The 12476-nt window shown below is 41.1% G+C and overlaps 1 protein-coding gene across 1 annotated transcript; it reads right to left on the bottom strand.

The window, feature by feature from the left end:
- Positions 1-1533: 1533 nt before the first annotated feature.
- Positions 1534-12470, bottom strand: LOC106695887 (probable ATP-dependent RNA helicase DDX58). The gene is made up of 4 exons (XM_014450847.2): positions 12418-12470; positions 9590-9760; positions 8067-8218; positions 1534-1768 (listed from the first exon to the last, which is right to left on the bottom strand). The coding sequence occupies exons 2-4, from the start codon at positions 9756-9758 to the stop codon at positions 1544-1546; spliced, it is 546 nt and encodes a 181-aa protein (XP_014306333.2). The 5' UTR covers positions 9759-9760; positions 12418-12470; the 3' UTR covers positions 1534-1543.
- Positions 12471-12476: the final 6 nt, after the last annotated feature.

Genomic DNA, 12476 nt, shown 5'->3' with positions numbered 1-12476 from the left:
CTCCCATAACTCTCCTCCTCCCAGTTCCCACCCCACCCTCCGCCCTCACTCCCCACCCAGTGTCCTCATCCATAGGTGCATGATTTTTGTCCAGTCTCTTCCCACATCTCCCACACCCCTTTCCCCCCCAAGAATAGTCAGTCCATTCCCTTTCTATGTCCCTGATTCTATTATAATCACCAGTTCATTCTGTTCATCAGATTAGTTATTCACTTGATTCTTAGATTCACTTGTTGATAGATGCGTATTTGTTGTTCATAATTTGTATCTTTACCTTTTTCTTCTTCTTCCTCTTCTTAAAGGATACCTTTCAGCATTTCATATAATACTGGTTTGGTGGTGATGAACTCCTTTAGCTTTTCCTTATTTGTGAAGCTCTTTATCTGACCTTCAATTCTGAATGATAGCTTTGCTGGATAAAGTACTCTTGGTTGTAGGTTCTTGGTATTCATCACTTTGAATATGTCTTGCCACTCCCTTCTGGCCTGCAAAGTTTCTGTTGAGAAATCAGCTGACAGTCGTATGGGTATTCCCTTGTAGGTAACTGAGTTTCTTTCTCTTGCTGCTTTTAAGATTCTCTCTTTGTCTTTTGCTCTTGGCATTTTAATTATGATGTGTCTTGGTGTGGTCCTCTTTGGATTCCTTTTGTTTGGGTTTCTCTGCACTTCCTGGACTTGTAAGTCTATTTCTTTCACCAAGTGGGGGAAGTTTTCTGTCATTATTTCTTCAAATAGGTTTTCAATATCTTGCTCTCTCTCATCTTCTGGCACCCCTATAATTCTGATGTTGGTACGCTTGTAGCTGTCCCAGAGGCTCCTTACACTATCTTCGTATTTTCGGATTCTTTTTTCATATTGCTTTTCCGGTTGGGTGTTTTTTGCTTCTTCGCATTTCAAATCTTTGACTTGATTCTTGCGCTCCTCTGGTCTGCTGTTGGGAGTCTGTATAATATTCTTTATTTCAGTCAGTGTATGCTTACTTTCTAGTTGGTCCTTTATCACACCATCGAGGGTCTCATTAGATTTCCTGTACATCTCATCAAGTTTATCGACAGACTCTAGAAGCCTCTTGAGAGACCTCAAAAGTGTGCTTTTGAATTCTATATCCAGTAGCCTGCTTTCCTCCAGTTCTGTTCTTTGTGGCCTGTTTGTCTCGGCATTTTTTTATGCTTCACTGTGTCGATAGAGTGGCTTTCCGTGTTAAGTGTCCCAATTACCTGAGGTAGACACTCTTGGTGCACCCCCTTGTGGGCTTTGTGCGCAGTCTTGTTGTAGTTAAGCCTTGATTGTTGTAGGTAATTACTACTTGACCTCCAGGCCAACTGGCTGTGAGTGTTCTAAGATTTAATCCAGGGAACCACACTGAATTTAGCATATCCATATTTCTAATGGCTACATAATATTTAATTAAGTGGCTGTGCAGCAATTTTTAAAATGATTTCTTTTTTGTTAAAATTAAGGTGTTGTGTGTGTGTGTTTTTAACTTTTTAGCTTTTGTAAAATACATGGACCATGACATTAGTTATAAAGAAAGTATGGCATTCTTATAAATATCTCACCAGTAGTGAGTAAGCTTTAATTAGTGCTAAAAAATGACCCAGTATTCTTTGGAAAAGGCTGCTCACCTCTATCACTCTTATATCTGCTGTATGACAAGCAAAGGCTTTGCACTTTCTGCAGAGCAGTTTTTTATTTTTCTTATCAAGTGCAGGTTCTGCTTTTCCTTGACTATCCCTGATGAATTTTTCATGAATCTGGATCTGGTGAATCTACATGAGAAAAAAGAAATACCTCATAAATGTAATTAAAGTATATATATATCATTCATTTTGCATACACTTCCATGAACATGTCGTACCTGGTGACTTTGTAAAAATCCCATAGGTAATTTTATTGGTTCTCCTAACTCTTTGTTAGTCAATGTTTAACTGTGGCCTCCAATTAGTCTTTTAATTTCCTCATCAAAGTTGCCCATAGAGCACTAAAGATGTGCATAAAATAGTCATATGAACCATGCTTTCTACTTTAGTAGCCGGCAAAACTTAAAATGTCCTTCACAAATAGATATATGATACACATGGACTGTTTCAGACATATTTACACCCACTTCCAAGGCATAAACCCAACTGAATGAAACAGCAGGCAGAAGAGCCCTCACCATCCAAATTGGTTTTCTCCTCTTTCCTCTTCCAACCACAGAGAGCACTGTCAAATTACAGTAAAGTTAAATGTATGTATGGTATGACTGCATTATATTTCAAAATTTAGGCCTTGGCTAAGTACAACTTATGTTTATTATTTTTTTAAAATATATTTTATTGATTTTTTACAGAGAGGAAGGGAGAGGGATAGAGAGCCAGAAACATCAATGAGAGAGAAACACTGATCAGCTGCCTCCTGCACGCCCCCCACTGGGGATGTGCCCGCAACCAAGGTACATGCCCTTGACCGGAATCGAACCCGGGACCCTTGAGTCCGCAGGCCGACGCTCTATCCACTGAGCCAAACCGGTTCTGGCTATTTTTTAAAATTTTTTAAAATATATTTTTATTGGTTTCAGAGAGGAAGGGAGAGGGAGAGAGAGAGAGAAACATCAATGATGACAGATAATCACTGATCAGCTGCCTCCTGCATGACCCTTACTGGGGATCAAGCCTGCAACCTGGGTATGTGCCCATGGTTGGAATTGAACCTGGGATCCTTCAGTCCGCAGGTTAACGCTCTATCCACTGAGCCAAATTGGCTAGGGCCATGTTTATTTAAAATAAACATAAGGAGTTCAGCTGGCACGGCTCAGTGGTTAAGCTTCAACCTAGAACCAGGAGGTCATGGTTCAATTCCTGGTCAGGGCACATTCCCAAGTTGCAGGCTCGATCCCCAATGTGGGGCATGCAGAAGGCAGCCTATCAGTGATTCTCTCTCATCACTGATGTTTCTATCTCTCCCTCTCCCTTCCTTTCTGAAGTCAATAAAAATATTTTAAAAATAAATAAATAAACATAAGGAGATTTAGATTTAAAATCTAAAGGGTGAAGAGAGGAAGGCAGACTAGCTAGGAACCTTGGGACCCTATGATAGTAAGTTCCCTGCTTGTTTGTTGTTGTTTTTCACCTCATATATCCTAGACTGGAGCTGAAGAAACTGGCAACCAGAAATACCTATGGGCACAGGTAAAAAAAGTTTCAACAGCCAGACCAGCGTGGCTCAGTGGTTGAACATCAACCTATGAACCAGGAAGTCACGGTTCGATTCCCGGTCAGGGCACATGCCCGGGTTGCGGGCTCGATCCCCAGTGGCGGTGTGCAGGAGGCAGCCGATCAAGAGTTTCTCTCATCATTGATGTTTCTGTCTCTCTCCTTCTCCCTTCTCTCTGAAATCAATAAAAATATATGTTTTTTAAAAGTCTCAACAAAAGCTTATTCTCTCAAGCCAAAAGGCCAGGAAAGGGCAGCCTAGAAAGACAGAAAACTTTTAGCCAAGAAATATTCTACTCCAGCAAAATACCAAAGAATAAAACAAAACAAATAAAAAAAACCTGTGACCCAATTTCCACCCATGGCAGCAAAGGCTGAGTGGGGAACCTAGATTTCCACTTTGTGGGGCTGTAATGAAATACCCCAGCCCACTCACCTGGTGGTGTCAGAGAAGGCCAAGCAGGGAGCTAGGACTTTCATCCCTGTTTAATGGTAGCCGCCCCTCCCCTTGCCTATGGTGTCACTGGAGACCATGTGGGGAGCAAGAACTCCCACCTCCAACCAGCAGTAACAAGAAGCCTCCCCCTAATTGGTACAAACAGAAGCTGAGTAGGGAACTGTAGAGAGCGCCTGGGAAGGCGCATGAGCTGATTGTTGGCTGAGTCCAGTGGTGTCAGCAGAGCCATTTCCTGGAAATATACCTTGCCAGAGGCAGGTATGTTGTCAGCCTGACCTTTAGCTCAGGTGCCAGGGGGTGGGTTTCATTATCTAAGTTTAGCCAGGGCCAGGAAGGGATGCAATTATCCGGGCTCAGCCAGGAATGACAATTACAAAGAAGCCAAAAGAATGAAGAATTGCAGCTTGATCTTTAACCATGACTTCACATAATTTTCTTTGTCTTAAACTCTAGTAAAACTTCCTGGTATCATGCTGTATATAATAAACGCGTTGCACTAGCTCTGGGTCACTGTCTCTCCATCTGAGGGCAGCGTCCCACCTGGCCCCAGCTTTACTTAAAGTCTTTGTGTCTGTTTCTTTTTTTCCTTTTTCAATCCCCAGCCGCCCCTACTCAGGACTCGTCCGCTCTCTAGACGTGCTGGTTGAGGCCCAAGAGAGAAAACTTATAGGGAACCTGGACTTCTATTTCCACCTAGCAGTAATCAGATAATGTCCCTGTCTACTCTGCCAGAAAGGTGCCAGAAAAAGCCAGCTAACACAGAAGGTTAAATAAGATCCCAAATCTCTTAATATAATATGAAAATGTCTGGGTTTCAATAAAAAAATCACTCTTCATACCAAAAAACAGAAAAATCTCAAATTGAATGAAAAAAAAGTTAATCAATGGATACCACCACTGAGAAGACAGAAGTTATCAGAGAGAGATTTTAAAGCAGCCACGATAAAAATGCTTCAATGAGTACTCAGAAACACTCTTGAAACATGAGCAACTATAAAGGCTCAATGAAGAAATGGAAGTCATAAAAATCCAAATGGATGTATTAGAATTGAAAGATGTAATAACCAAAATAAAAAGCTCAGTGAATGGGCTCAACAGCAAAATAGAGGAGACAAAGGAAAGAATCAGTGAACTGGAACATAAAATGATAGAAATTACTCAATTGGAACAACAGAAATAATATAGAGCACGAAAAAAAAAAAAGAACAGAGCCCCAGGGACCTTTAGGAGAGGAGAAAGAGAGCAGAGCTAAAAAGTACTGGAAGTAATAATGGCTGAATACTCCCCAAATTGAACATAACATAATATAAACTTACAGATTCAAAAAGCTGAACAAAAACCAAACATGATAAATCCAAAGAAATCCACACCAAAGCACATTATAATTCAAGTTCTGAAGGCTAAAGACATAGAAAAAAAAAATCTTAAAAGTAGCCTGAAAAAAGTGACACCTTACTTATAGAAGAAAAACAATCTGAATGACAGCAGATTCCTCATCAGAGACCATAAAGGCCAATATGTTCTTCAAAAATAAAGGGGAGCTCTAGCCGGTTTGGCTCAGTGGATTGAGCATCAACCTGCTGACTGAAGGGTCCCAGGTTCGATTCTGGTCAAGGGCACATGCTCAGGTTGCGGGTTCAATCTCCAGTGGTGGCAGGGGGGAGGGCGCGGGCAGGAGGCAGCCGATCAATGATTCTCAATCATCACTGATGGTTCTATCTCTCTCTCCTTCTCCTGAAATAAATAAGAATTAAAAATTAAATAAAAATAAAGGGGAAATCAAGACGATCTGAGATGAACAGAAACTAAGAAAATTTGTTTACCAGTGGAATTTCCCTAAAAAAAATGGCAAAAGGAAGTTCTCTAAACAGAAGGAAATGATAAAAGAAGGAGTCTTAGAACATCATAAAGAAAGAACATGGTGATTTCCACAATGTCAGCTATAAAATCAAGCATCCAATTTTTAAAAATGCACTTATATCTAATTATATTCAGTTATATACTAAAATTCAGTTAAATACTAATAATCCCAAATATTTTAAATGTTACTATGGGCAATAAATCCCAGTAAGTTAAAACTATTACTGCTATAATTAAACTCAACAGGTAAAGAGGCTCAACCAATATCACAAGTTAAGCTTATAGCTCACTGCCTCTCCCTTCCACCCGTTGTAGAAGCAGCTTAATTCCGTGCACTAAGGTGGAAAAAAGCAAAACCATAAAACCCTGATTGTGTGCTCTCATGGGTACACATCATGTTGGAAGTTCTTTTTGGCATTTTATTCTCTACTCCATGAGGAAGAAAAGTGGGCTTCCTCATTTTAATTTCAAACTAGCAACTGTGAAAAATGCCCTTTATACCTTATTTCTCCAGAATTAAACACTCCCAAATCCTGAAGCTTCCCTCAAGGAAATCAGTCCTTGGATACCTCTGGACCGTCTACATGTTAAAATGGCTGCAGAGTCACCAGAGATTCCCTGGGGACCACAGTGCTCTAAGGAAGGTCGGCCGCATGCAGACAATGGACAAGGTAACTGTGGGACAAAGCTTACAGTCTCCATCTCCATCTACTTGGTGCCGCCCTAAAGAGTTTCTTCCCTCTCTTCTGCAGGGTTTCTTCCTCCCACTAAAGCCAAGGGTGCTCAGATCCTAAACCCTTATCAAAACAACACAAACTCTGTAATACTGTCAACAATAAAATAAAATAAAAAACAACACAGAAAGGGGCCTCACCCCAAGAAACATAATTCCTTTTAGTTTTAAGAATATAAGGTTGTTCCTACCTTGTTATACTTCCACTAAGCCTCCGAAAGCAAAGCCTTCCTCTACGATAGGATAGGGGTGATGCCAAGACTCCATGCTCCTAGCTGCCACATAATGACTATCAGCTACATTTGTTCCGAATTCCCTCTCATTCTTTACCATCTCTGCCCATTTGCATTCTATGGGTGTTAGGCGGATCCCAAATGCTATGCAATAGCCCAATTCGACAGATATGTTGCCCATTTTCTCCTTACTCCACTGCTTGACCTGATGTTCTGGCTACAAAAGAATGTTCATGCCTGGTCCAGTCTTCATCTTCCTTATTAGACTTTTACTCTACTGTTTCTGCCACATATGAATCTAATAAATAGCTTGCCACCTGTGGAGGGGATAAAAATTATTTCATATTAAAGCTAATATGGTTTTAAGGCCTTTATTGGCAACATCCTTATGTCCTACATAGGTGGCTCAGTTAAAAACCCCTATCTCTCAGTAAAATTATGGGAAAAAAATTAAGAGAAACTAAGGAATTTCCCTGCAATTCTTCCTGAAAATATGGAAGAGGGGTTTTTAAAATATCTTGGTTTCCAAACTTTAGGAAGAAATGTTTATTAAAAATGAGTAAACACTAACATAAAATTGTATTTTTGTCCTAAAATAAGTGTTAATTTGCTTTACATCACTGATTCTCAGTACTTTTTGAGCATAGAGATTATGACTTTTTAAAAATTGTGGCCATCATGCAGTTGGTCTACTGAAGTGGAAGGTTCATCTTTCTGAAGTTACAGTATGCCTTACACTTGTGTCCAATGACTTATTTTTTAGCACTTATTTTATACTAGGCACTGTGCTAAGCAATGCATACATCTCATTTTAGCCCCAAAACTACTGTGAGTTTAATACTTTACAAATTTCCCCAACTTTACAAATGAGGAAACTGATGATTTTAAAAACAGAGTAATGACCTGAGGTTATACATCTTGTAAGTGGCAGAACTGGAGCTTCCACTGATTCTAATGTGAAAGCTCTCGCCCCGCCCTGCAGTGCTCGATGCTTCCAGAGGTTCTGAGATGAAAATCTCTGCAGAGTCTGGAGAAAGTCTGAGTGTGCATGTGCATGTGCGTCTATTTTCCCTCATCTGGTTCCATGCTTCTGAGTTATAAAGGAAATTACAATAAAATGAAGGTTACTACCAAGAGGCTGAACTGAACAGGTGATCCACTCCAAAGTATACATTATTATCCACCTCTACAATTAGGCACCCAACACCTGCACAGGGCAATGGGAGCTTTTCTCTGGGGACTCCAGATGTTGGAAAGAGATCTGAGGAAAAGACCAAGAAAGACTATGTCTTGCAGTGTTAGGTTATTGTCCTCAAGATAAACTCAAAGGAAGAGCGATTCTATCTCAGTTTGCCTTTTAGACTTAAGAGCACAACTTCGGGCATCAGCATTAATAAAACATATTTTAATCTCATTGAGACTTAAAAGCAGAATAAACTAGATGTTCACTGCAGAACAAATTTTTAAGATTAAATTTATTGTTCTAATGCACCACTCAGCCATCTGATAAAAGGTACCAACCTTGCTCACCTTCTCTATCTGTTACTTATGGCCAGATTCTGAAAGAGTAGCACAGATGAAAAGACTTACCTTTTTTTTAAATACTGTTTCATCCCATGCCTGGAGGCTCAGAATGGAGTCATTCATCATTTTTTCTTTGTATATGTTTATTTTTTCTTTTTCAATTACATCATCATTACTAGTCAGAAGGAAGCATTTGCTACCTCTTGCTCTTCCTCTGCCTGTCAGAAAATAAATATTTCATTCGGTGCCTTTGATTTAAAGCTCTGATAAATCTGAGCATAGGTAAGCTAGGGGGAAGGGGAATTCCTAAAACGCAACTCTGGTTCACTGAATCCCGCTTTCCAGGGAAGCTGAGCCGAGCTGTCAGAGCACAGACCGATAGGAGGGTGTGCACCAGCCCGCTAGGCCCGCAGATGAACTGGGAGCCCGCCGCACACTGGCTTCCTCACAGTCTCCATGCTGCAGTGTGATCAGACAGCCACACTATCGGAAACACTGCTTGACAGAGAGTCCAACATGAACCCTCAGGATGACACTGTGAGGGCTCTCAGGTGAATAATAACAGATCCTCCCTCAGGAGCCTTCTAGGAAATGGGGAAACAAGCTATGTTCACAACCACAGGAACATAGGTGGAAAATGAGAAGTGCTGAAAGACATAAAGAGTTACGGATGTTCAAAAGAGAGATGACTGACAGCTGGGGGAACTTGGGACAGGTGATAGGGAGGTGGGGGAAGAGGTAAAACGATCATCAGTAGCAGTACATGAGCAATTCCTTCAACAAGGAGAAAATGATGAAGTCAGGTTGGCAGAAGTGAATCATGAATAAAGGGGAGGAATTGGAAAGATAAATGGGTGCTCGATTTGAAAATTCTGTACCATCAAGCTTGGCTGGTGTGGCTAAGTGGTTGAGCGTCGACCTATGAACCAGGAGGTCACAGTTTGATTTCAAGTCAGGGGGCTCCATCCCCAGTGTGAGTGTGCAGGAGGAAGCCGATCATTGATTCTCTCTCATCATTGATGTTTCTATCCTCTCTCTCCCTCCTCTGAAATAAAAAATATATATATTTAAAAAAACACAACTCTGTAACATCAAGAAAATTGGGGAACCCACTGCAGTTTCTATACAGGGAAGTGACACGTTCAGAGCTTTTTCCAGGAAAGGTAATGTGGCAGCTGCTGTTACAGAAATTGAAAAAGGAAGAGAGACTAGTTAGGAGACTCTGGTGCAAGTGGGACAGAGAGCTCCTTGGACCCAGCGGGCCCAGCGGCACCACACGCACAGCCAGGAGAGGTGTGCATGCCGACTGCCAAAGCCCCAAACCAACGGGAATTATCCTAAAAACATGTCAATCAGTGTTGGCCAAGTACACAGTTTTCATTGTGAACAAGAATTAAAATAGCGGACAAAACCGTAGCCACCCAAACCTGGCCCAATAAGTCACCTTTCGGGCAGTGATACCAGAGTCCACTGTGCCACTGGCCACACACACAAGCAGGACTCAGTAAAGGAGAAAGGCCGAACGACAGGTACACTCACGAGTCAGACAAATTGGCTGACACTTAAAACAGCACCAAAGCTTCTCTCACCTCTGGTTTGGATCATTTTGATGACATTGCCCACGTACTCGTATAGGATGACCAGATTGCACTGTGCAATGTCGATGCCTTCATCAGCAACTGAGGTGGCGATCAGAATCTTCTTATCGCCACTGGCTCGGAATGCATCCAGTACACACTTCTGTGCTGGGAGGGTCATTCCTGTGCCAGAGTCAGAGGGCATTACAACTCACCAAAGAGGGAATTTTACCCTTGAAGAAAAGCAGCTATTAACTATGGAATGCTTACTGCATGCCAGGGACTGTGGTAAGTGCTTTGTATTCATGATCTCTCAACAACCCCAGGCTGTAGGGCATATCCTATCATCGCTAGAGAGAGCACATGTAGGGTGGTGCAACTTGGACTCTGCCACAACACTGCCTGAGTTCAAATTCCAGCGGTGGCATTTACCAGCTGTGTGGCTTTAGTTGTGTTGTCTCAAAACAAATACTGATTAAAAGAATATATTAACTAATCGTAATACCTTTGCAAGTGTATAGGAGTTTACAGCTGACAAAACATTTTCATCTACTTACTCACGGGAACCTCACAAAGCTCTCTTAGGTTGGCGTGGCAAGTGTCACCATTCCCCTTCACAGATGAGGACCTTGAGGCTTTTGGGACTATGATAACTGACAGGCTAGCTTGCAGCAGAACCTGGCCTTGAATTTTTAAGTCTAGGATCCTAAGAGTGAGCAGTTCTCAGCCACTGATATAATGAAAGGAGAAAGAACTTCAGTGACCCCCACTTTAGAGTTAATAGAATTTATAAAAGTTCCATTTCTTTCCTAGTATATCGGCTGTCAAAATCTTGAGATATACTTTGTGAAGGACAAAACAACTTCAAGACAGACACCATACTTCATTAATTTCATTCATTTGTTCATCAAACATTTATTCGGCATTATGGTTTGTCAGATAAGAATACAATGGTTAAAGGTCCACTTTTACCTACAAGGAGCTCATAGTTTGAGGAGGGGTATAATAGGAAGCTATAGTTCCACGTGACGAGCAATGAAGTGGAAGCAGAATGGATGCTGTGGGAATGTGGAAGGCTGTCTGGCAGAAGCACAATGACCGGCTAAGTTCTAAATAAATGTGGCTGGATGGATGAATAACTGAGGAAACAAATAAGAAAATATTTTCTGAGTGTTTATTTGTGGGGAAATAACAAAGGTGGAAAATCATATAGGACTCATGTTGGAGTCAGATGGTAAAGAACTTTGACCACAAGAATCTGTGGTGTTCAGCTGGAGAAAGATAAATATCACATGATCACACTCATTTGTGGAATATAATGAACATAAACGGATGAACAAAAATAGAGCCAGAGACATAGAACCATCTAACAGATTATCCAACCTAAAAGGGAAAGCAGGGGAGTGGGGCAGGGTGAGAGATCAACCAAAGGACTTGTACGCATGAATATGAGCATAACCAATGGATAGAGACAGTAGGGGGGTGAGGGCATGTGCTGGGGGGTTGGGAGTGGCTGGGGAGAGGTCAATGGCGGGGGGGGAGACATATGTAATACTTTAAACAATAAAGAATTTTAAAAAAAGAATCTGTGGTGTTGGACTTCATTTGGTATGCCAAATTTTCAAAATCTGAATTTGCCCTTTAGAGTCACGGAATTTAAAATTTGTATAAGGGGGAAGTGCAAGGGTGATGATTGAGGACTGACAGGGTGGGAACTGCTTATCATAACACTAAAGAGGAGGAACAGAGAGGAGCTGGCATTGCTGGTCACTGAGGCGTGGGGAGCACGGCTGTGAGAATGCCAGGTGAGGGCTGGCCACCTGGCTCCTCCTGGATAACCACAGAGGCAGCTTTACCTCCTCTGACCACCCTCGCTAGAGTTCAGGCTTGTCTACTTGGACTATTTTTAAACTCAAAGTATATAATACACACAAAAGCATCTATAGTTTAAAGAACAATAAAGCAGAAACAGAGCATTTCTACTTCCAGTTAATCTACTGGTTGAGCAGAAGAGTGACATGCTCAAACACTATGTAAAAAAAAGAATGGGAGGAGGCAATGTCTGCAACTTTCTGGCATGTGAGCATGTGATAGCCTTTTCATGTCAACTTGCCTAGGCTGAACTACAGTCCCTAGTGGGATTTGCAGTTGTAATTAAAGTTCTTAATCAGTTGACATTAAGGGAATCAACAGGGGCTTCACCCTAGGTGGGCCTAACCTAATCAATAATACTGATTAGGTATTAGTATTAGAAAAGGGCTTAGGTCAGTGATGGCGAACCTATGACACGCGTGTCAGAGGTGACACACGAACTCATTCTTTTGGTTGCTTTTTCTTTGTTAAATGGCATTTAAATATATAAAATAAATATCAAAAATATAAATCTTTGTTTTACTATGGTTGCAAATATCAAAAAAATTTAAATTTCTACATGTGACACGGCACCAGAGTTAAGTTAGGGTTTTTCAAAATGCTGACACGCCGAGCTCAAAAGGTTCGCCATCACTGGTTTAGGTATTTCCTGAGCTCAGGACTTCAAACAGCTCATGGCTATGGGGTTCCAGCCTGCTCCTGACCACCTACCCTGCAGACCTCAGACATGTTTTGCCAGTACAATTGTGTATGCCAGTACCTTGTAATAAATCCCTGTGTGTATGTATATGCACGTATCTGTGTGTGTGTGTGTGTGTGTGTGTGTGTGTGTGTGTGTGTGTGTATATATATATATATAAATAAAATCTCCTACTGGTTTTGTTTCTTTAGTTGAACCCTGATACAAACATAAAAAAGATTCAATAGATTACATATATTCTTATATATAGTATACCATATATAAATACCTATGTTCTGACTTGTTTTGCCACGTCCAGTCAGTATGTCAGGTTTTAGAAAGCTGAGT

The sequence above is a fragment of the Myotis lucifugus genome, unplaced genomic scaffold (assembly GCF_000147115.1).
Source record: "Myotis lucifugus unplaced genomic scaffold, Myoluc2.0 scaffold_4277, whole genome shotgun sequence".
In the NCBI taxonomy this organism is placed as follows: Eukaryota; Metazoa; Chordata; class Mammalia; order Chiroptera; family Vespertilionidae; genus Myotis; species Myotis lucifugus.
Note: the sequence above shows the minus strand (reverse complement) of the source record. Positions and strands in the feature narration are given on the sequence as shown.

What these genes read in the sequence shown, in the direction of transcription:
- LOC106695887 (XM_014450847.2), bottom strand. Translation starts at nt 9,758, where the DNA reads ATGACCCTCCCAGCACAGAAGTGTGTACTGGATGCATTCCGAGCCAGT. An exon ending in CAAAATGATCCAAACCAGAG is followed by an intron (nt 8,219 to 9,589) that starts GTGAGAGAAGCT and finishes ATTTTCTGACAG; the next exon opens with GCAGAGGAAGAGCAAGAGGT. An exon ending in AAACAGTATTTAAAAAAAAG is followed by an intron (nt 1,769 to 8,066) that starts GTAAGTCTTTTC and finishes TTTCTCATGTAG; the next exon opens with ATTCACCAGATCCAGATTCA.